Consider the following 24,407-nt stretch of genomic DNA (forward strand, 5'->3'; position numbering starts at 1 on the left):
GTGTTTTTGTCACCATGTATGTAAGTAGCATTTTTGTAACTCGTATCAGTGGAGGTAATAGGAGGGCATTAGAGAAGGTTTGTCTCCATTTATGCATGCACAATTTGTGTGCCTGGGACCAATGGAGGCCAGAAGAGGGCATCAGATCTCCTAGAACTGGCTTTCCATAGAGTATTAGTCACCACCTCTGTGATGGGAACCAAAACTGGTTCCTCTGTAAGAATTGGTGTGTGGTGTTAATTGCTGATCATGTCTTCACCCAGTCATGCTTTTCTCAAATAAAACACACTAGAATTTATCATCCAGAACAGTATATACTGCTAATAAAACAGCTTTCCAGCTTCTACTAGGCTATACACAAATTAATTAATTATTGAGATACGATCTTGCCCTATAGCCTAGCCTGCTTTCAAATTGTAAGTGACCCTTTTGTCTCACTCGTGTAAATACTGGGGTAACAGGTGTGAATGGTCACTTCTGTTTCTGTTAGGATTTCATGATGTTCACTCACCAAGTCAGCACTTCTGTAGATATCAACATTATTCCACCATTCAAGATCTCCCATTACAACACACACACACACACACACACACACACACACACAAATGCATGCACGCAGGCAAGTACTCTGCCTCCCTAAAGAAGTTAAAGGGCTTATGTTGATAGCCTGCTTACCATTTTGAAAGGTTTATCCCCATTTCTTCCCCACTGTGGAAAAATATCTTATTACTTTCTCAAAGCCTTTTCATACATGCTTTTGCTTTGAGGGGGATGGTTCTCCAATATGTTGTTTATCTGAGACTATGATCAGTTTTGCCGGTGAATGGCTGGGATGAAGTGGAAAGAAAGAAAGAACAGGTGGTCTGTGAGAAAGAAAACCTTACACACCTTATACATGGGAGCCAGGGGGAGCTTTGAACAGAGCTGAATTCTGTCCATGACAGCAGTTTTTCCTATCATTAGGCAACAGGCTTTGGAGCTGCTTCAGCCTGTTTTGTTCCATGTTTTGTGTCTGCTGATAATTATGGATAATTAGCATTTCACTTAGTCCTATTGCTGCCCTTCTCGACAATTCTGCTTGTTTTGAGCAGAGCTTTTCTATTTTATCCTCATTTTGGTTCGACTCCTAGATTCTCCTTTCTGCCACAATGTCTTTATCAAAAGCACTTTGCTCACACTCACTGGTATCCTAATCAGTCCAAAGGTATTTCCCATGATTTTCATTCTCATGAGTCTGTGGTCTTAGCCTTATTTTCTCTGACAGTACTGCTCAGCTCTGACTCATTTTCTCCCATTGCTGACTTCTGAGACCATGTGCACACAGCACCTCCCTCCCTGGCTTCCTCTCAGCACTACCAATGAGTATTTCCCAAGAAGCAGCCTTTCTTCTGTTTTTCTCTTCAAATATTCTTCTGGGAGTCTATCTGCTGCTGTAGTTAGATTATCACATGTGCAATTGGCATTTCCAGTTTGACATTCGCTCTCTCCTGGAGCCGGTGCAGCTCAAATGGTCCCTTAAGTATTCCTATGAGGGTTCCTTCTGGAATTACCATCCTGGCTCTTCACTTGCCGGCACTCACACTGACGTTGCCATTTTCCCTTTGAAGGTCTCTGTTTACAGCATGGGCTCTCTCAGTGTTCAAACTCTTGGCCTTCCTTACATCTCTGTACAATCTCATCAACATCATATGCCATTCTCTGCCTCAGCCCTTTAGAGTAATTCCTGTGACAGCACTCATTGCACAAATATTGTGTGGCATTCACATCAGGGCTTCCTGTAACATACTTACCCAACAGGTTTTAAAGAGATGCTACAAAGGAAACTCAAGTACACCCAGACACGTACCAGTTTATACTGTTACTGAAATACTTTCAATCATTGTTCACTCTGTGCACTTCTGAAGGCTTGCCTAACATCTAAAGCTCTGCCAGTCCTGCTGGTACCAGTTAATTAAGTAGTGCTAATTCCACTAGACAGAAAGAACTACCAAATCCCATTACATTTTGCTTATTCACTGGGCTTTCTTTCTATCCAAGGCCTTATCTGGGAACTACAAATAGAAAAATTGTCCTATTGCTTTTTATTATTTTAAGTCATGCGTATGATTATGAGTCTGTGAGGGTGGGGTGTGCACATTTATATCAGGTCCTACAAGACCAGCGGTTTCAGATTCAGGTTGTTAGCCACCTGACACAGATGCTAGGAATGTATCCTCTGCAAGAACACTACATTCTCTTAGCCACTGAGCCATCTCTCCACACCCCACATTTTCTCTGTTTTAAGTCATGACCGTCATGTATTCACTTAAGAGTTAGTGCTTGCAAACCATTCTAAATTAAGCCAAACTGAGATGAGATTTCACCAAGGGTTTTGAATGTTAGTAAACTATTAAAGGGTATGCATTCAGATAAAGGTTGCTTGGGATTACCTTTGAAAAGTCAAACTGTCTGAGAATGTTATACGCTTTTTAAAAGACAGTAAGAGAAGAAGGGATTAATGCTCTACCCAATGTTTTCGGTAATTTTATGTGTAGCAATGTAGTAAGCAATTTGAATTAGTTCTGAGGTGTTACACGTGGTGCTTCATTTATCTTTCTGGAATTTCCGAAGGATGGATTGTTCATCATTAACTGAAGAATCAAAGTGGGATGCTTGTATCCTACATTGAGAAGAGTTACTCCGTGGGCTGAAAGGCACAAAAAGCCCTTGTTGTACATGATGCAATTCCCTGGAGAACAGGCTAATTCCTTTCATTTTTCATAACTAGGAAGGCTTTCTAATGCCATCCAACTTTTATGAAATTTATGAAATCACTTTTATGCATATAAATCTAAGCTTTGTATAAAATACCTAGAATACAATTTGACTCTGAATTTTCTTTTATTCTTCAAAATTATGGCAACATGCTATCAGGAGTTTATTTTTTATAATTTATATGAGAGTATAACCAAGCTCAGCCTTAATATAAATTATAGTAAAATGGACCATAGACAGAAACATATTTTTTAAAATATATGTAGAAATTTTACTATATTCTTTTGGCAGTACATGTCTTCAACGAGCTACTTGCCTATTTCGAACATCAAGCATTTGGGCAGTAATAATCAGAAACACTTACTTTGTGCTGTTTACTTATTAACTATTTTAATAAGTCTTTTAAATATGTAATCATGTGGATGTGTGCATTTTTATATTTGTGAGAGACCCTGGAGCCCAGAGACATCAGATTCCTTGGAGCTGGAGTTACGGGCATTTTTGACTCACCCAATGGAGATATTAGGAATTAAATTCAGGTCTTTGCAAGACTGGTTATTTCTCTTAATTATTGAGCCATATCGCAGTCATGTGCTGTTTCTTTTTATTTTGGTTTAAAATCATAAAGATGCAAAGCACTTATTCTGTTAATCTAAACAATTCATTATCCACAGGAATTTTGAAGGAAATTATGGCTTAAGATATTATAGATGTGAACAGTGAGAGAAGTACCAGAGAAAATGGAAGAAGAGAAAAAAGCAGAAGACACAGTCTTTTGGATAATCCCGATTCAAATGAGAATGTTTATATTAGTTATTCACCCAACTGGCATCGAAAAAGGATCACAGCTTCTATGAAAATAGATTCACATTATTATCTAAATTTTTCACTATAATACTGCTATTAAAACTATATACACAATAAGATATTTTACCTAAATATTGTCAATAGAAATATTTCATTTAATAAAAGTTTATTTTTAAAAAGTATTAAATAAACATTGGTTGAAGTAAAAAAAAAAAATTCATAGCTTCTAAGAGCAGAAGTGAAACCATCCATTGACTTGACTTCATTTTCCCTGTGTCCTATGTGAACAGTTACACACACACACACACACACACACACACACACACACACACACACACACACAGGGGTGACCCATACACATATATCTACCTGAAATACAGTCAGGAGCAGCCTGCATTTGACAAAGAACATACATATACTGCACCGTACATTCAGAAACACGAATCCAGAGTTAAGAATTTCTACTTTTTATTTTGGTCATGTTTACAGTCAGGTTAATAGAGGCTGTTATAAGAAAAATACATTTTCTACATCTTTACAAAATATACTTGGAGGAGAAAGAATATTCTGAGTGTGAAACACAGCCTTTATTCTGTCAGGCAATGTAATTATGGAAGAAAAACATATCCACATTGTCTAATTAGGTCATTAAAAAGCATAAATGCGTCATGGAAGCTTTTCTCTTTGCCTAAGACATAAAATGAGACAATGAAAACAGTCTGGTAATATAGAAAGGTCTAGAATTTGTTTCTTTTCAAAAATAATAGGCCCTTTCATCTTTCTTTTTCCTTAGACAAGGACAATTAATTCAGAGACAAAAATCTTCTAATTAGTTCAGAGTTTACTCCTGATTATATTTCAGAATTTTTAACCAGAAACAGGAAGATAGAGGAGGGGAGAAAGAAAATACATGGAAAATTATCAAAGGAAGTGAATGAAATCAAGAGAGTGGGCCGTTGATCAAAATGCATTCTGCAGAGTCGAGATGAATACAAAGTTCACATTCACATAAACACGGAGCAATCTGGGAAACCAGGAAGGTCTCCGGAGGAAAAGACTGACATCTGCCTGTGGGTCTTGAAACCCAGACTTTAATTACAGCTAACTTAAATAAAAACAAATGGCATGATTATTTCGCCTCTTCCTCTGCCTGCTGATTATTATTTCTTGAATTTCACACAATCCTCATTCTTCAAATCATTAAGAAACAGAAGGTGGAAAATTGAAGGAGAGGACATTTACCTGGGATCCTCGTGGCCCTCTTTTGTGGTCCCATTCTGAATGACCCAGAAGCTGTGAAGACAAGAGGGTAACTATGGTAAATTAAATGCGTATGTTACGTCACCAATACCTTTCTTCTTGCTTCTAGAGAATAATTAAGCTGCTGAAATCTGTGTTCTAATAGGAACAGGATTGAACAGATACCATGAGTAAATTAACACGAATTTGTCTTGATAGCTAGCATTTCAAAGATACTGGTAATAAAGGTATCTGAATATTTCTGGTAGGAAGGATCTGCTATGTGTGGCTTTACTATTCTTTGCCGGGGAAATTCTAAACACATGTCACATTGTACAAAGCTTCACTTTCATGTCAGTAAGCCTGTGGTTACTCAGGGAAATAAACACTGTAAGTCACGCAACAGGGCTGTGTGATATGCTGTCAGCAAGAGGAAGCAGACGACCAAGTTTTTTTTTTTTTTAGTAATTTTCAAGTATGCATGTATATATAATTATGCAAATCCACTGTTCTTAATATCTCCTATCCCTTTAAGACTGGAGAGATGGCTCATTCGTTGAGAGCACTTGCTGCTCGTAAAGGGGACCCAGGTTCAGTTCTAGCTCCTATGTGGTAGCTCATAACCAACTTGTCCTAAACTCTAAATCCAGTGGATCTGACGGACATCCAATGATACCAGGCATACACGTGGTGCACAGACATACATGCAGAAAAAAAAAATCATACACGGAAAACAGAAATAAAAAAGTCTTAGAAAAGCATATTACTTTAAGTAAATCAAAATATAAAACTCCAGTAACAACATGTTAAAATCTGTTATCCAACAGAAGACAAATCAGCCAGTAGTTATAGTGTGAGTACAATACAGACTGTAATTAAAATTAGACTTAGAAATCTTTGGCAAAAAATATTTGAATGAGAAATCCTTGTGATATGATAAGCCAAAAATAAACTAAGGTAATTTATGCTACTCATTTTACAAGACATAGTTGGCCACTGTACTCAGCAGAGTCATTGTAATGATTTAATTATAGTTTGGCTAGCACATGATTTAGGCAAAATTATCCAACTAACCATTATGCAAAATTAAATGTTCACACAGTTCATATTTCTTTAATGCTTTAATTTTTAAATTTTTGATTTATGGGCATTGCCTTTTTTCTGGTAAATGCTCATTAATTCTAATTTAAAATTACTGACGAACTCACAAATGTTAATAAATCAATCAATCAAATGATTGGTGTGGCTTATAAATATTTAAATTAGAGCCATTTAATTACTTATTCTCTAGAACTATCAAAAGCAATTCTTGAAACCTTTCAGTTGTCAGCCTGTTTGTGGCCTTGGGATTGGCTTGTACTAATAGCAGGAAGGTGAAAGGCTATGTACAGAACATTTGGTGACATGACAAAGTGAGCTCTAGCTGGTGGTGGAACGACTTAGTAACGTGTTTGGGAGAGATTACTTTATAGGAGGCTGGACTCCTATGATTGTCACCTGTCCAACTAATGACTTCAAGCCACTGGGGTCAGAATAACTTGGCAAAGTCTGCTACACATGGCTACCACAATAAACGCAGGTCAATTAATTTTCTAAATGGGAATTATAATCTATATTCCATGGATTAAAGAAAGGCTATTTGCCTGTGACACCAGGTCAAGAAGGCAATGTTTTTCACAAACCAGAAAGAAAATCATGAGATCTCTCCTCTCCTCTGCCACTGATCCCTTACATATGTTGATGTTTTCAGACCAACAATGATGTTATTTCCATTGCATACTCATTTGAGCCCTCATGAACTACAGAAAAAAATAGCAACTCAATACTTTGTAAATCAGAGCTTTTAAAAATACTGTTAAAAACTCACTGTCTCAATTTGGCCTTTTCTTTTAGAAAAAAAATAAAACTCTATAATTTGCCAAGTGCCTTATCTTTCAGAGACAACAATTTCTCAGCACCATATGATAGGCTGATGAGAGGCCATTAGTGTAAATGAATTCCATTTTGTTCTATTATGAATATGTATATGACTTGTTATATTTAAAAGGTATGGACTAAGAATGTGGTTTGCTTGAGATTTATTTATTTATTTTTATTTGAGAGAGAGAGAGAGAGAGAGAGAGAGAGAGAGAGTGTATGTGTGTGTGTGTGTGTGTGTGTGCCTTCATTAGCTTATGCATGCCGTGTGCACGCAGAGGCCTGCACGGGCCAGTGTGGGGTGTCAGATCCCCTGGAGAATCAGTTACAGACAGTTGTCAGCTGCCTGTGAGTTCTGGGACCCTGATCCGGAGCCTCTATAAGAACAGGGCCTAACTGCTGAGCCATCTCACCAGCCCCTGACTGTGCTATCAACATTAGTTAATGTAGACTACTGCTACTATTTTCATTGTCATTGAAAGTTACACATGGTTTCTATAGCATATGTAAAATATAAATGAAAAGCAACCAAATCTGAATATGATAAATGAGATAAAGAAATGGTCTTTAAAAAAGGAGGGCATCAAGGAAAATTAACTAGACATTTCTCCCCATGGGTTGAAGACTTTAACCCTTAAATTCTATTTTTAATGAAAGTAATTTAACTTCAAATTACTATTTATTATTTCAGTATTGAGTACATGGGGCTTATTACAGTATTTTCTGTGATTGGATTTATTGCAGAAACAGTGGCAAATATTCCTGAAAAACAGAACCAAGGGACAAAAGGTTTTAGAAAGTGCTAAGATTTTCTGCAGCCCACTCTCTAGGCTAGTGATTGTGAGTGGAAATATTGCTAAAACGACTGTTAAGGAATAGAGCATGTATACATTTGAAAGCCAATGGATTTCAGAGTGAAGTACAAACTATTTTTTTTATCTGTCAACAAGAAAGTCAGATATTCTTTTGATCAATCTGATAGATTTAGTGTTACCTCCCAGAAAAATCAAAGTAGCCAGGGAATTAGATTAAAAAAAAGAAAGGAAAAAAAACACATTTATGGGCCAAGGACAACAAGGAACAGAAGTAGAAACTGGACGTTTTTCTTCTTCCAATCTATCCCATATGGACTAAATCTTTGAGATAATGAACGGCAGCAGGATACCTCAGCAATTCTGGAAGAACTATCTGAAAGGATTAACTCCGTTTGAGACAGTCCTTGGAGAGAGGAAGGTGCATGGCTTTATGATGTGTTAAATATAAGAGAAAGAGGTGAGCTCTGGAAAATACATAAGCTCTGGGTATAAAGGCATGGTCTAGTTAAGAATACATGGCTACTTAACTTAGAAAGAGAAAACTGTTAATCTGTCACCATCTATTAAAAACTTTCCCCTGGTTATTCACTGTGATTTCTTCTAGGAGGAGTGACATTTTGATAAGTATCTTACCAGAAGGTTTGAGGATACATAGGTCATCAAGGTTAAGCCTACACATGGCAGGCAAAAATCTTTCCATAGGATGAAGAAATTGTGAGAGAGAGGGAGCAGGAATTCCCTTGTGTCTGTTTTCAGTTCTCATGAACCAAGATGAGTAAAACAAAGATAAATTTATTCCTGTAGACAAACTGCATGTTCTTCAAAAGAGACAAGCTTGTCACATGAAGCATTTAGAACATCTCAGCCCTTTGACACTGAGTCATTTTCGTCTTACAGAATAAATTCCCCCTTCTCTCCATCTTATTTTCAATAATAAATTTCTGCATCACAGCCTTCAGCTAGCAGTATGTTGCACGATGCTGGTCCAAGGAAAACAAAACCACTGCCAAGCACAGAACTCAAGAAGTTCACAGGAGTAGCAAGGAAGGCAACGGGAAACACAAAGGCTCTATCTGAGCACAGATATTTTTAAGAGTGCCGTGAGAAATGACAAGAGCTGGCATGATGTTTCCCTAGGTAATATTTCTTCATCTGATGTTGATAGAGTTTCACGATGCTACTCTCTCCCGTTATTTATTTATATGAAAATAAATGCCTTTACAGGGCATCTTGGGAAAATTGTTAATGAAAGTCTGAAGGCTTCAAGAGCACTGCGACTCTACGGGAAAGAAGTAATTATTCCTAGTATATATTTTAAAAAGATATGGAGAACAAATAATCAGCTGAGACTTGTGGTATAGAGCTATACTGCCAGCTAATCAGAAGTGCAAACTGAAGGCCCGTTTGGGCTACGAGCAAGGTGAACACCTGTCTGAACAACTGAGTGGGATCCCTATCTCCAAATAAAAGTTTTAGAATGGGCTAGGCTACAACTTAGTTGAAAAGCATTTGTCTAGCACGGGCAAAGTCACAGGTTCAATACCTAGCATGGCTTAATGATCAAAGGAGAAAGATGGAGAATCCAGTCACCAGGATTATATTTTATGTCACTCTAAAGAAATCTTTTCCTTTGTAAGGGACAGGTTTTACTTCAGGCCAGGCTAAGCTAGAACTCTACAGCTCAGGTTGGATTCAATGTCATTGTCATTGTGATGCTCCAGCCTCAGGCTTAGTGGATTACATTTGCCAGTCACCTTGACTGGCTTTAAGAAAACTATTCCTTTCAGATGGTGAAAATTACTAATACATATTTTTGAAAAGCATACAGAAGTAATTTACATAGGAGGAAGTCAGAGTTGCCACAGGGTCCATTTTTAATCACTGGTTAATTTTTTATTCATTAAACAGATATTTATTATATGTCTATGATGCACAAGGCGGTGATGAAGCCACAGCTAATGCCACACACACACACACACACACACACACACACACACACACACACACACACACACAAAACTGTAATTTTTATTCCCTGGCATTCATAATCTAGAGAAGAGAGAAATAAGACATTCTCAGCAGAAGTCAGCCCACGTGGCCCTGATGACGATGAAGAGGTTTATGGTATCGTCAAAGGATGGGGACACAGGAAAGATGGGTAACAGCTGGGGCTGGGCGCAGAGCTACTTTCCTGTAAGTAAGCCAGAGAAGCCCCTTGGAAAGATGGCCTCTCGCAGAGACCTGGAGAAAGTAAGTCAGGCAATCTTGTCGGCCTGGAGGAACAGCACATCGGACAGGATACCCCAGGTGAGGAATGGTCCCTGAGGCAGGAGCAAGAAGTGGTTGGTGCCTCTGAGGCAACAGTGGCCCCTGGGGGGCCACTTAGTAAGATTTGTGCAGTTATATAGGTCTACCTTTGATAGCTTACTTCAATCCAACAGCAAAAAGACAACCCTAGAGAGAGTTCTCTATAAAAGACTGGGGCACTGGGAGTTCTCCTTGCCCTAGACTCTCACTAATTCTACTGAGAGACACCTTTTATTGGCGCCCATGGACAGCATATTTTATTTTGCCTTGCTACAAGAAGCTTAGAGCTTTGAGTGGGTTCCTCAGCCTGGCAGGGAGTGAGGGGAAGAAGAGACTCAAAATGAAAAGTGCTGAAGTGGGCGTGGCCTTCGGCTCCATGTTTAGTACTGTAGTCATGGGGTTTCAGGATGATGAGCAAGTTCAAATTTAGCCTTGGCATATTATCCATGTGGCGCGTGCGTTTTGATGTCTTTGTAGATAGGTTTTCCAACTCCAGGATTCTGTATGAGAATATGACCTCCTTGCTGCTTCCCTCTGCACAAACGCCAAGCTGAAGCTCTCCTGGCTGAGGAGATAGGCAGCTGAGCATGGAAACCAGCACAGCCCTGTCTGCTTCATGCTTGACGTTCCTCCCTTTGTCTGCTGTTGTTGAGAGTGGGGTGTCAGTTCTATACTGTGCTCTTCAAACAAGGGACAATGGAAGTTTGCTTTTCATCCGAATAAGTCAGATATAAGCTAGCTCAATCACATCTCTCTCCCTCTCTCTGTCTGTCCTCTTTCCTTTCCCTCTCTCTCTTGCTTTTCTGTCTTTCCCTTTCCTCCCCCTCCCCCTCTTTCCTTCTCTCTCCTGCTGCTGCTCCTGTCTCTTCAGGCCAGTCTCCCCTCTTCCCTTCCCCATTTTCATGATCCCTTTCCCTAATAAAAAACCCCTCTGCTTGAACTCTGTCATAGGTTGTCTTTCTCTCTCAGGTCACTTTTATTAAGTTGCATATCGTCCACTGAAAGACTGAAATTAGTGAAAACCTTTTCTTTTCACAGATAGACACAGGGCCTTTAATTCCATCCACCCTCAGACTCTGATCCTGACTCTTATGTATTGCAGCCTGGCAGCCAGTAGAAAGTCCAGAACATAGAGGAAGAAGGCTGCATGCAGCAACTCAATGGGTTTGAGTTTGAAACCCAAGCTTCCCTAGGTTATTCTCCATCTCGGCTAAGTGTAATAAAGTTCTCATACTTGAGTTCAGAATGTTTTAATAATTCTTCTTTGCCTCTGCCTTCACAATGATGACCAACTTGCTAACCATACATGCTGCTAAATCTTATGAGTATTTGTGAAGTAACACCTGGATTATGTACAACATTTCTTCCATGTGTGCACTGATAATTCTCAGTGCAGGTACCAATGCCTCATCATATCCAACTCAACAGCTCCTTCCTGTAAGATAGGTCAGGAAACCTTGGCAGCAAGATGGAATGAGCTTCTGATTTCTGCAAAAGGAAATTCCACCAGTGCTATTTCAGCCCACGCTGGTTACTGAAGTCTGGAGACGTCTTCAAGGATGCAGATTTAGTTTAAACACGGGACAGAACTGTTCTTTCTGCTTAAAGAACGATGAACAATTTTCTAAGAAACAGATTTTCAGCCATCTGTTTTGTGATTTTTCTGAGCATTTTTCTTATCACTTATTCTCTTTCTTTATCAAAAGAGCCATGTGACCCTGTTTTATGAATATAAAAGTGAATTCAAAGAGGCAGGATGGAAGCAATTACACAGTAATTGAACAACGATTAAAATTTAGGTCAGCTAGGTGTGAATCACTTTGCTTCTTTTTCCTACTTGTTTTGCCTTTAGCATAAATAATCAGAGTCCCTGCTAAGTCTTGAGTCTTTGGCATGGGAGCATTTTGGTGAGGAGAAAGAAAGATACCAGATTTCATCTTCCTCCATTTGGGAACTCATTCAAATATCAGTGAGATGATTTATTCAAATATCAGTGAGATGATTTATTTCATCAAATTCATTCCCTTCCCCTCACATTCTTCATCTTTCTTAAGACTGTGGAACATGAGGAAATTTTAATCGTCTAGAATTGATCATACTTCATACCAATAGCTGCTCGATTGTCTCTAAGGATATAGTAAAGAATATATTGGCCGTTAAGCTATCAACTGTTTGTTTGGTATAGCTCATTAATGCCACACATTCATTCCTGAAATCATTCATTCATTCATTACAATAGTTGCACATGCGGGCAATTTCCCAGTCCTTATAAGACCTTCTGAATCATTAATTAGCAGTGGGAGCAATGATCCACATGAATTCATCAGGGTCACAGGTTCAAACCTCACCTCAGAAATGATGCTGACTTATGAGTTACATGATCTTGGTACAAAATATATACTCATCAGTTATTTTTGCCTTGATTAAAGACCATATCATATTGTCACCACATTTGAGTTCTTTCAGAAGAGTATAATTCAGATATAAGTAGTTACTTCTAAATAAACTTGAATGGGAAAAACTTATCCCTTCACTAGGCCAATATACAGTTACAAAATTTGATCGACTTTACAATTAAAACTATTTGTCATGCATCAGGAATTGAAGTACTAGGAAGCACAGATGTATAAGCATGAGCTCTACCTAGCTTCACAAATCAGATTCAGGCCAATTTTCTATAGGGCAATTGGAAAACTCTACATCAATATAACTTGGCCCCTGTGGTAATGGAAGCTGGGGATAGCTTAGTAAGAAAGGGATTTAAACCCTAATAAATGTTCTGATAGATCACCTGGGGCCAAAGCTCCAAGTTGGCTCAACAAGCAGAAGTCTGGCTCCAACCTTCACATGTATCATTTGATGTTGGAAATACAATAAATTTTCCAGTGCAAGCACTAGGTCTAGAAACACAAGCAAACAAACTGCCGGGTTTAGCTCAGTGGTAGGGTTGCACAAGGCCTTGGGTTCAATTCCCACACTGCCACTCACACACAAAAATACCTGAAAAAAAAAAGTAAACCAAACAAACAATCTAAGAACCACTCCTCCCAATTCTGTGCAAATATTCTAGAATAGCACATGAGAAAACCTCATAAATTCTGGGCAGATGAAGCAAAAACAGTTTCTATGAAAATAAAACATAAAGGCATTATGGCTGTAATTTATTAAGTCTATAGACTTTAGTTCAGTGGAAACTTAAAATCACTGATCACCTCTTGAGTGTGATCGTAATTCTGTACTGTTTATTACACCATGTCTTGTATTATTTCTGCCATTTGGATCATTATGTAGCAAAAAAAGGAGGAACTCCATCTGCTGTTTCTAAATATTTACCTGCAGTTAGACTGGATCAGGATAACAGTTTTCAGTTTGGTTATACATTTAGATTCCATTTACATAATAGCTCATGAGAGAACTCATTCAAGGCTATTTTCCACAGAAAATTATTAAAACTTGGTCAAGCCTACAGTAACATTTCATGAGACTGATCTATAAAAATGATCTCTACTTAGGAAAAAGTTAGAAAATAAGGGGGAAATAATGAAATCTAGAAAAAGTGTCAGTTGAACCAAAAATTTTTTTAACTCAAAAAGATTTATTTGTTCTTGAATTTGGATCACCTCTTTCTTCATAATTTTTTTATGTTGAATTTGGTATAAACATCATAGAATTCTTTTGAATCTTGTATTAAAATTGGTAAGTCAAGTAGCTTATATCTGTGGCTATAATCGTGTGTGTGTGTGTGTGTGTGTGTGTGTGTTTGATTATATTTATATGTTTACATCTGTGTGTGTATATATGTATATATGAATGTACTAGATATGACATAAATGTAGTTTTTAATATATAACTTACCTTTAACTATGTAAAATATATGAAACAACTTCCTTTCAAGCTGTTATGAATGGCTAACTAACTAACTGAATCTGAGGAAATTCTCTAGGCTCTCATGTTAAGAAATGCTCTTAAAATAATTAGAAATAAAACAATATGACTTTTAAAATAAAATTGTAGTTCATATGACTTACACCACTGGACTCATTTTGAAGCCTTATAAGTAGAAACAGCTGCCGAATTCACCTTTATGTGGCTTTAAAACATGAACCCTGAGTGTGACTATGGGTTCCCGTAGTATTAGGGTGACTCTTTGATGGACTACCTGTATTTCTATTAAAAATTGTCAAAGGGAAGTGGTCACTTGATGCTTTGGTTTACAGGTATTGCTAATGCCCAAGGTCCTGTCATAAGAGGATGTCAAAGTTTTCAAGATTTTGCAATATAAATTCATGATCTCATAAGCCTGCTCAGGGTGAGCAGTGATTCCATTATTATTGTTCTCCAGTTTTGCAAATTGTTCATGCTCAAACAATTCATTAGAAACTCTCTCTCTCTCTCTCTCTCTCTTTCTCTCTCTCTCTCTCTCTCTCTCTCTCTCACACACACACACACACACAACACCCCTTAGGACAACGTGGTTCATAACTGAGTATGCAAAGGAAGTTTTCATCTTTGAAAGATGGTCAGAGGCAGCTTTGAGAAACCAGGGCTATTTATCCAATTCGCAAGTCACCATCAGGAAATGCTTTTAAAACTGAGCTCATTAAATTGGCAGATATCTTATTTCCAGCCACTGTCCACAAACTTCACAACCCAGGCCCTGTTAGGTAAGGTAGTGTTCATAGTACAGTGTGTCTAATTGAGTCTTCACAGTGCTGTTTTACAGCAAAGTGTGATGGGGTTGAATTTCTTGTCAGTAAGCCCTGGTTTTATTCTTACCAGAGCTGTGAATTGCAAAGGTTGCTTTTGGAGGTAGGCACCAGTGAGAAGGCTAAGTGGCTATAGGTGCTTGCTGCCGATCCAACCAACCTGAGCTCCATCAGCAGGATCCACATGGTAGAAGGGATGACATTTCTTTTCAGTTGTTTTTCTCCCCCCTTTCTCTCAGTGAGTGTGTGTGTGTGTGTGTGTGTGTGTGTGTGTGTGTGTGTGTGTATGCATGTTCTTGCCATGCATGCATGTTCACATGTGTGCATACATACATGTATGCCTGTGTATGTGGAGGGTTAAAGATGATGTTGGGAGTCTTACTTGAGTTCTCTTCTACCTTATTCACTACGGTAGGATCACTCAGTCAAATCAAGAGCTCACCAACACAGCTAGTCTCTCTAGTCAGCTTGCTCCTAGGGTCCTGTCTTTGCTTTTCTTGGTTTTATTCATGGATGGGCCACCATGCACTCCAGCATTTATGCAGATTTTGTGGATCGGGACTCTGGGCCACATGACTGAGTGCCAAGCACATTAGTGGCACAGCCATCTTCCCAGGCACCATTCTAATATTTTAGCACTATTGGCAAACTCTCATTTTTCATGTTTCATTTCTAATATCATCTAAGGGGGGACACTCTCCATACTGCCCTGCCATCTATCTACTCATTTAACTACCCCCTCATCTAAAACCAAAATGCATGGATCCTTTACCCTGAGCCAGGCTTGGTACTCAGCATAAACAAAAGTTCGGTATAACCTGCACCTTCCCTGCCATTCCTCACATAGGACTACATTATTTCCTGCAGTTGCTGCATCATGAAAAGATCTTTCAGGACCAGCTCTTGCCTGTCTTCCACCGAAATCATGGGTTTCAGAATAGAAATCTAGTCAGTGTGTTTGTTATGTGTGCCCAAGTTGAGACACTCAACATAGGTTCACACAGAGGATAAGTGATTCATTGCCAAAAGAGAAAACTGAACAGTGGGAGTCAAACACCACACACAAACACATGGAGAGACAGAGATGAGAGACAGAGAGGCAGACACCAAGAGAATGTGTTAAATCTGAAAGTAATATTACTATGTAACTTTCACAGTTATACTACTATATAAATACTAGGTCCTAAATTTTGCTCTACTGAGAAGGAGTGTCTTGATACAAAAAAAGCATCTTGGGACACTCATATTTATATAAAAGTATACTATATAACATGTTTACTGCTTTAGTGTTAAAGTCCTATTGTGGCTCTTGGATGCAAGTGAGAGCTCTAATGTAGTTCAAACAGCTTTATGATGCTCTTCTCAAAATAGGAATCTTCCACCTGATTTCTTCAGTCTTAGTAGTATCATCTATTCTTCCATACTACACCCCAGGAGGGGGGCTTCATTGATGCTGATATGAATAGTTTAGAAGTGGTTTCCTGGCCCAACTTCCCAACAGATCAAGAGGTCACAGGTCACACAAGCAGTAGTCACTAGATGATACTTCCAGGGGAACTCTTGGTTAGTTGGTGTCTTGCTCTTCTCTTTGTTTTCTTCCTGCCCTCAAGTAATGTAGGATTCTAGGAGGAAGCAGTGATACCCCCCCAACACAAAGTGATCAATCAGCAAAACTATCACCTTATGTTCCAATAGCCTTAAGTGTCACCAGTGAGCACTCCATAGGCATGGAGGTGTTAATGCAAAACCCCTGTCTGACACACACAAACATATTTTTTTAAGAAACAATAGCAATAATGGTAGATAACAAATTAATAGTGAAGAAAGCCTTGGGAACAGATGACAAACAGACCCACAAAAATTATCTGACCTTCACTAACTTAAGGAAAGCACAGTACTCTAACTGTCTAATAGAGGCACAATTTACACTGTGTGTGTGTATGTGTATGGTGTGTATATGTGTGGTGTGTGTGTGGGGGGTGTGTCTTTGGGTGTATATGTATGTGTGTAGGTACGGGTGTGTGTTTGGGGGATGTAGGGGGATGGATATGTGGGTGTGTGGGGGTGTAAGTGTGTCCTTCATAGCTAACTCCAGCCTATGAATTACATCTGTGTGGAAGACATATGTGTGTCTCAATCTGTTTTATTATTACATATCTGAATCTACAACTTTTTAAAATTAATGCAATCACAACTTTAAAAATGGATACCTGTGTATAATGTTACAAACCAGGGAAAACCTGCCTGAAGAGCAGATTAAAATAATGTTTTAAGCATGCATTACTGAACATTGTCTTAAAGTTATTCTAGGAAGAAATAATTTTGGAATTTTGTGTTAACCATATTATTTTTAGTACAGAATGTGACATGACCTTTAACATCATGATTTCTCAGATGGAAAATATAAAGTAACATTTTATAATACCTTATACCTTAGAAACAAAATTCATTTACCATTAATCAGCTTCTCTAATGCAGGACACAGAGAAATGATGAAAGTGAAAATTTTATTATAAAAACTTTACAGCTTTAATAGAAAAAGAAGGATTTCAGAGACTATCACAGATATAAGAACTTCTAGATAGATCCTGACAATTGAGAATTTCCCTTATAATTTGACTATCAGAGCAATATGCCATCCCCTTTTGAAGTTAAATGTTAAATAGCCCCAAGAACGAAAGCACAAGAAATAGGAAAATGTTAATAAATCATAAATGTAGCAGAGGTCTTATAATAGGAATAGTTGTAAAGAGAATACAGAACCTTAGCACTTCAACAACAGGAAACACTTCAATTGGAAAACAGGTAAAAACAAAAAAAATATGGAAGTGGCATCTCCCCAGAGATGACAAAAACCCAACAATCACACAAATGTGTGCTTGGCCAGGAGCAGTGTGGGAAGGGCAAGTCAAAAACCACAGTGAAATACCACTTCAAACCCTCAAGCAGAGAGCTACTTTGTAAATGAGCACACAGAAAGTTTTCAGTGTTGGTTAGATGTGGAAGAAGAAGAGCACCCGCTGTTTGCTACCAGGAATGCAAATGAGTCCAGCCACTTTGGGAATCCATTCGATAGCTTCTCAAAATGTGGAAAATGGAGTTTGCATATGGAGTAGCAACGTCATCCATAAGGATATACCCAAGAAAAATGACAATTTATCATAAAAGCCTGAACAATAATATCCAGGACAAACATTATTCAGAAGAACCCAAATATAAAAATAATTCTAAGTCCATCAACTAATCAATGAATGAACAAAAATCCACACTGAATATAACTTGGCAGCTAAAATGAGTGAAGTAAAGACACACACTAACAACAGCATGAATAAAAGTTCAAAGTCTTGTGCTAAATGAAAGATGTCAATCAGAAAACCTGACAATAACTCCTGTTTTAGGAAAGGTGCAGAATAAGAAAATCTGTATGGTCAGTCAATGAGTTGTTGGCTTGAGGTGGTAGGGAAACAGATGGCGACGAGGTGGGAAAGCCAGAACACATGGGCTTTTACTTGGAGTGAAGAAAAATGGTTAGATTCAGGGATGATGTTTTTAGCTCCATGAAAATGCCAAAAGCTATTGTATTACATGCTTTAGATGGGATTTTTGGGGGGCAGGGTATTATTTCAGCATTATTTCTTTTCTTTTCTTTTCTTTTCTTTTTTTTTTTTGGTTTTTTGAGACAGGGTTTCCCTGTGGCTTTGGAGGCTGTCCTGGAACTAGCTCTTGTAGACCAGGCTGGTCTCAAACTCACAGTGATCCACCTACCTCTGCCTCCAGAGTGCTGGGATTAAAGGCGTGCGCACCACCGCCCAGCGTTTCAGCATTATTTCTATACCCCACACATCTGATACTAAAAATCTCTTTAAGGCCAAACATTAAATTCATCCCAGCTTAAATTTGAGTAGTACAATTGAAACATTGGGGGAATAGAACATTTTAATTAACCTTTAAAAAGATTTATTTACAATTATTTGTATGCTTGTGTCTGCATGTTCTTGAGCCTGTGGAAGCCAGAAGGTGGCTTTAGATGCCCTGAAGCTGGAGTTACAGGTGGTTGTGAACCATGTGCTCTGTGAGCTAGGACCAAAGTCACAATCTCTGTAAAAGTAATATCATTAATCCAATCTCATAATTAACTTCTTTGTGTGTAAGATATTAAGATACTTTAGCTGTATATATTAGCATGCCTTATTTATTTTTATACTGATAGTGTGTGTGTGTGTGTGTGTGTGTGTGTGTGTGTGTGTGTGTGTGTGTGTGTGTGTGTTCAAACATTATGAGCATGGTCATGCCATAGCATACATGCTGAAGTGAAAGAACAGCTTAAGGGAGTCTGTTCCCTGTTCCCACCATGTGGATCCCAGGGATCAAATTCAGGCCATTAGGCACTGCTGCCCATTGAGCAATCTTACCATCCCTGGACATCTTACTTCTAATAGAAGTGAGATGTCTGTATACAAGGATCTGTATTTTTCTCACTAGCTTCTCTGGAAGGCTTTGGGGATTCTTCCGCTTATATTTGTTCTGCTTGCCAAGTCAAAGGGTTATGTTAAGTACTCACATTGCATTTAGTTTTGAGTTGGCTGGAGGAATTCTCCACAAAGAGATGAAGTATCAACCTTTATATGGCTTTGTTCTCTTAAACTGTGGTCTGCACAGTAGCTTTTATCTTTCTTTTCCCCATGAGCAAAGCCTCTCTCCAAACACTTCAGTTTTACGTTCAGCTTTAATGTGTACAGTTAACACTTATTTTAATAACCTCCTACCCATATTTCACATAATCTTTTAACCAATATATGAACCTTTTGTAAATGTCTTAATTAAGAGTTTTCTATTCTATGGTAGCCACCAAGACCCAAAGCAACTTGTACAGGAGAGGGTTTATTTCAGCTTGCAGATCTCAGATCATATTACATCACTGAGGGGAGTCAAGGAAAACACTCAAGGCAGGAACCAAAGCTGAACCATATAGGACACTGCTCAGTGACTTGCTCCTCATGGTTTGCTCAGTCTGCTTTCTTATATAACCTAGGACCACCAGCCCAGTGGTGGCACTGCCCTACTACCTAAATCAGCAATTTAAAAAAAATCCATACAGACTTGACTACAGGCCAATTGGATGGATGTGCTTTCTCAATTAAGATTCCCCTTTCAGAAGTCTAACTTTGTGTCAAATTGACAAACAAAAAACCATGAAGATGTATGCTAACAATTCTGTAAAGCTACATTAACTTTTATTTAATGTTGCTTCTGGGAATGAATCTCGGTTCTCATTCTTGCATGACAAGCATGTTAGTGACTGATTCTTTAATACATTATTTAAAAAAATGGATGTTCAAATCCATTGAGCAGTATCATTGCCATCCCTTCAACTGTGAGGGAACCACACCACACAAAGTTCTTCCCGAGGCAGCATACACCAAAAGTCTTTGAGACAGATGGACACAGCAAGATCTACTCTTTAAGTGCTAATACTTTTTGCTTTCTGTTGCTCCACTCAAGAATGAATAGGTGCTGTTAAGTCACACATGTGAGGACACGGAGTTCTTCACTGAGAGAGAAGGGTGATGGTGACTTTGGACCTAAATACAAGGCTTTTATGGCTAACTGGAGTTTTAAGGTATGCACCTTTGCCCATGGATAAGGACAAATTTTTAGCAAAGCAGTCAATATTAACAGAACCTCTATATGATTTTTAAGACTGCAGGATATATTTTAAGGTAAGAAAAAAATGCAAGACACTTTAAGTAAAGATTATAGCTGCATGTTTTGTGATTTGGAAAGATGGTTTGTATGACAATAGTTCCTGTAGAAAGAACATTGGTGGCAGAAATGGCTTAGAAAATACTTGCTAAACACTGAATTTAAAAAAATAACTTCACTATTTTCCTCTTCAGATGCCTACAAGGAAATACTTCTTATCATTTCATGGCCAATGATTTAAGTAAGGTGCTCAACATTCATGATCATGAGCAAGTTATCATTTCTTCAGGGGATTGGCACTGAGTCAACAGGTGCAACTAATAAAAGAAAAATCAAACTCTAATACACTGAAGGAGACAATATTCACACTTCAAAGGGTGGGAGGGGGCGGGGTCTTTCCCTGTCTCCCTTAAAGAGGTCATTTAAGTTTCAAATACAGTTTGGATCTCGGGATCAGGAAAGTACGTCTGAAGGTCTGGATTTGCTGCCAAGCATCTAGATTTCTACTTTTAATCACACAGAGTAGCAAGAGGGCCTCTCCCATCCAGATATTGGACTGAAAGCACTGCCGTGAATTCAGATGAGAAAATGAAAGCCTGCATCCCACGGCGCACATCCTTTCAAGGGGACTTAATGGAAATGCTCTGATGTTTGGACCACTCCTGCCCATCAGAGGTAGCTCACATCACCTGACACACCGGAGAAAGCCAGAAAAAGAGGAGTTGAAAGCATAACAGATTTTAGAAAAAGTCAAGGGCAGGCATTCTTTGATGATGGGACTCTTACTGCAGAACTTTCCATCCATTAACTCATTAAGTAGCCAGTGATTGCCACCAGCTAGATTCAAGTGGCATTAGAGAGACAAAAGTAAATCAACATGAGTCTTTACCTTAGCAGAATTTCTACTCATATTGGGAAACAAACTTGTAGCTCAGAATTACAGTACTATGTGATAGCTCTTAGAACATCTATTTCTCAATGAGACAGAGGTGTACAGTCCATTTAAAGCACAGTTTTAAAGTGGAAATAAGCTGGAGAGATGGCTCAGTAGGTAAGAGCACTGTGCTTACACAGGACTACAGCTTAGTTTCCAACACACACATCAGACAGTTCATAACTGCCTGGAACTACAGGTTGAAGAGATCTGATGCCCTTTTCTGGCCTTCATGGGCACCTGCACACACAAGCATGAATGCATGCGTGTGCACACACACTTTTATTTATATGAAGAGAACCTTATACATAGGAACTGTATGTAGAGTGACTTGAAGAATAAAACACCAGATTCAAATGAGAAAAGCACATCAGTGAACCATTTAGAAAGAGAGGAGTTTCTTCCATTCTGAGTGAGGTAACCCAGTCACAAAAACACAAACATGGTATGTACTCACTCATATGTGGATTTTAGACATAGAGTAAAGGATTACCAGCCTACAATCCACACTACCAGAGAAGCTAGTAAACAGCGAGGACTGTAAGAGAGACATACATGGTCCCCTGAAAGAGAGGCTCAAGAGATGGCTCAGAGGTTAAGAGCACCAACTGCTCTTCCAGAGGTCCTGAGTTCAATTCCCAGCACCCACATGGTGGCTCACAACCATCCCTTATGAGATCTGGTGCCCTCTTCTAATGTGCAGATATACATGGAAGCAGAATGTTGTATACATAATAAATAAATAAATAAAATCTAAAAAAAAAAATCCACAACATTACAGAGGAACTTTGGGTGACTGTCCAGGTAGTGAGATGTCTCTGTCAATTCTAGAGTTTATATATTTTCCTTCTGTGGTCTTTGGTAGAGTTAAAGACAGATAGTTATGGTTATAGTTTTCTTCAGTTATTATAAAAGATGAGTTATCTTTCTTTTTATTTAGACAGAAAAGAGGAGATGATGGGGAATGTACTATGTATGTTTATCTTATTGATTGTTAAATAAAGTTCTGTTTGGACAATGAAACAGCAAGTTAGACAGGACTAGGAGTCAAAGAGGATTCTGAGAAATGTAGTAGAGAAGTGGTGATCCAGGCCAGAAGTGACATAGCAAGGAGACTCATATTTGAGTGAAGAGAAACAGGAAGTGTCCCTCTTTCCCCTTCGCCTCCTCCAGCGGTAGGATGTGATCCACCGGCAAGAAGGGACACCAATAAGGCATCCAATAAGATAAGTCTTACAAAATATATAGATTTATGATAATTAAGACGGAGCTAACAGATGAGAATCCTAGTCATTGGCCAAGCAGCACTGTACCTAATACATGTTTCTAAGGGCCCTAACTCAGGCGGGCAGCTGGCGTGGGGCACACATAGTGGTGGGGCTCGGCAGCTTTTGGCAGAAAGATTTATCATAACAGACCTACTTCCCATGGGTACCAGCATGCATATGACACATATAGACATAGACATATAAATTAAAAAAGAGAAATGATCTCATGAAAACAGTTGTACTTGAGTCTAATCTATTGTTTGTCATAACTATTGTTTGCTTGCAAGTACCCACTCTTCCCATGACCTGTACCCATAATTCCTATATCTACAAGTTTCCTTAGCATAACATGGGGCCCTTCATATATCATTATAGGCTGAGTTTCATCAGTTTCTATAGAAACGAAAGGAATACAGGCCAGTTCAAGAAAAATGTTTCTCTTACATCATCATTGTCAGGATTCACAATGAATGCTGGCCATATGGTTGCCATGTGTGCTGTAATCAGCTCTTGGTGTTTGTTTCTAAATGAGAGACACTGTCCAAACCTTCTTATAGGCAAAACATGACTGCCAACTCTTCATACATGCTGATGCTGATGGTAACTCAAAGTAGCTTCATGTTAACCCGTCAAGTACTCATGCAATCTACCCAATAACAGTACATACGAAGCACGACGTCCACAGGTGAGGGTGTCTGCATCGTCATACATTTCCTCACAGACCTTCCAGGCTTTTCATTCCTTGCTCTCAGAGCTCTTTCCATGGGTTTTAGCAAAGATGACTCTGCATAAGTACTTTTTTTCCATCCCCAGAATATGTTAGTAAATGAAGTAATTAATGGATTCCCTAAGGTGTATTTGCTTTTTGTGTTGCTGATTGCAGAGTGTAGAGCCAAAATAGAAAATTAAAGATGAAAATCTCCTCATTTGAAAACTACAGGAAGCATCTTCCATACTTGAACACAGCACAAAAGGTATGTTTAAAAATTCAACTCATTATATACTTCATATTTTTTAATGAAAATGAAGTTTTAGTAACAGTTTGTGAGTCAATCAGGGTTTACACCTTAAAATAAGGACTCTGAGATTGGAGTCTCTTTGAGTGTTCAATTAACTTCACAGTTACTTTAGATGGAAAATCCTTGCCAAAGTAATAGTTTCATCATATAATAACCCAGTTTCTTCATTGACATTAAAATTCCCTAATGATATTACATCATCCAGAGGTCAATTAATTAACATACACTCATAAACAATCACACACACCTTCAACTCTCTCACACACCCATACACATATACATACACACACACACACACAAGGGAACTTCTTCATGAGATTTAAGTCTTGGTTGTACCAAGTTAGCAATTTTCAGAAACTCATCTGACTTCTTTGACTTAGCTTCTTTTTTGTTTGTTTTTGTTTTTGTTTTTCGAGACAGGGTTTCTCTGTTTAGCTTTGGAGCCTATCCTGGCACTCAATCTAGAGACCAGGCTGGCCTCAAACTCAGAGATCCACCTGCCTCTGCCTCCCAAGTGCTGGGATTAAAGGCGTGCGCCACTGACTCACAGCTGACTTGGCTTCTTATTCCTTCCTATGAAGTAATGATGTCAAATTACAGGGGAAAAAATGCTTTATTATCTGATGTGGTGATTACAAGAAGAAATCTGCTTAATGTAAAATGACTTTTTAAGTATTAACTATATACTTGGCAAACTTAATAAGGTCAGCACAAAAATATCTGTCTTCAATTTAAAGAGCATTCTCTTTACATCAAATAAAAATCATGTTGAAATGATTGCTTCTAACATCTTATAAACATAAACATCTCAGAGTCATATGAGACATTTATGCACTTAAGATACAGTTGCTTTGACCACATTGAACTCAGCTTGCTGAGTTTAGAAACTTAACAGAAAAAAAAAACATATATGAAGAGAAAGAGAGAGAAAGGGGGAA

The 24,407-nt window shown here is 38.4% G+C and overlaps 1 protein-coding gene across 1 annotated transcript in view; it reads right to left on the reverse strand.

Moving 5' to 3' along the window:
• Window positions 1-24,407, reverse strand: part of Pde3a (phosphodiesterase 3A) — a 264,258-nt gene that overhangs the window by 100,911 nt on the left and 138,940 nt on the right. The window contains exon 2 of the mRNA XM_027430188.2: window positions 4,804-4,854. Within this exon, the coding sequence (XP_027285989.1) occupies window positions 4,804-4,854 (51 nt within the window). The remainder of the gene's footprint in view (window positions 1-4,803; window positions 4,855-24,407) is intronic.

The sequence above is a fragment of the Cricetulus griseus genome, chromosome 8, assembly GCF_003668045.3.
Source record: "Cricetulus griseus strain 17A/GY chromosome 8, alternate assembly CriGri-PICRH-1.0, whole genome shotgun sequence".
Taxonomy (NCBI): Eukaryota; Metazoa; Chordata; class Mammalia; order Rodentia; family Cricetidae; genus Cricetulus; species Cricetulus griseus.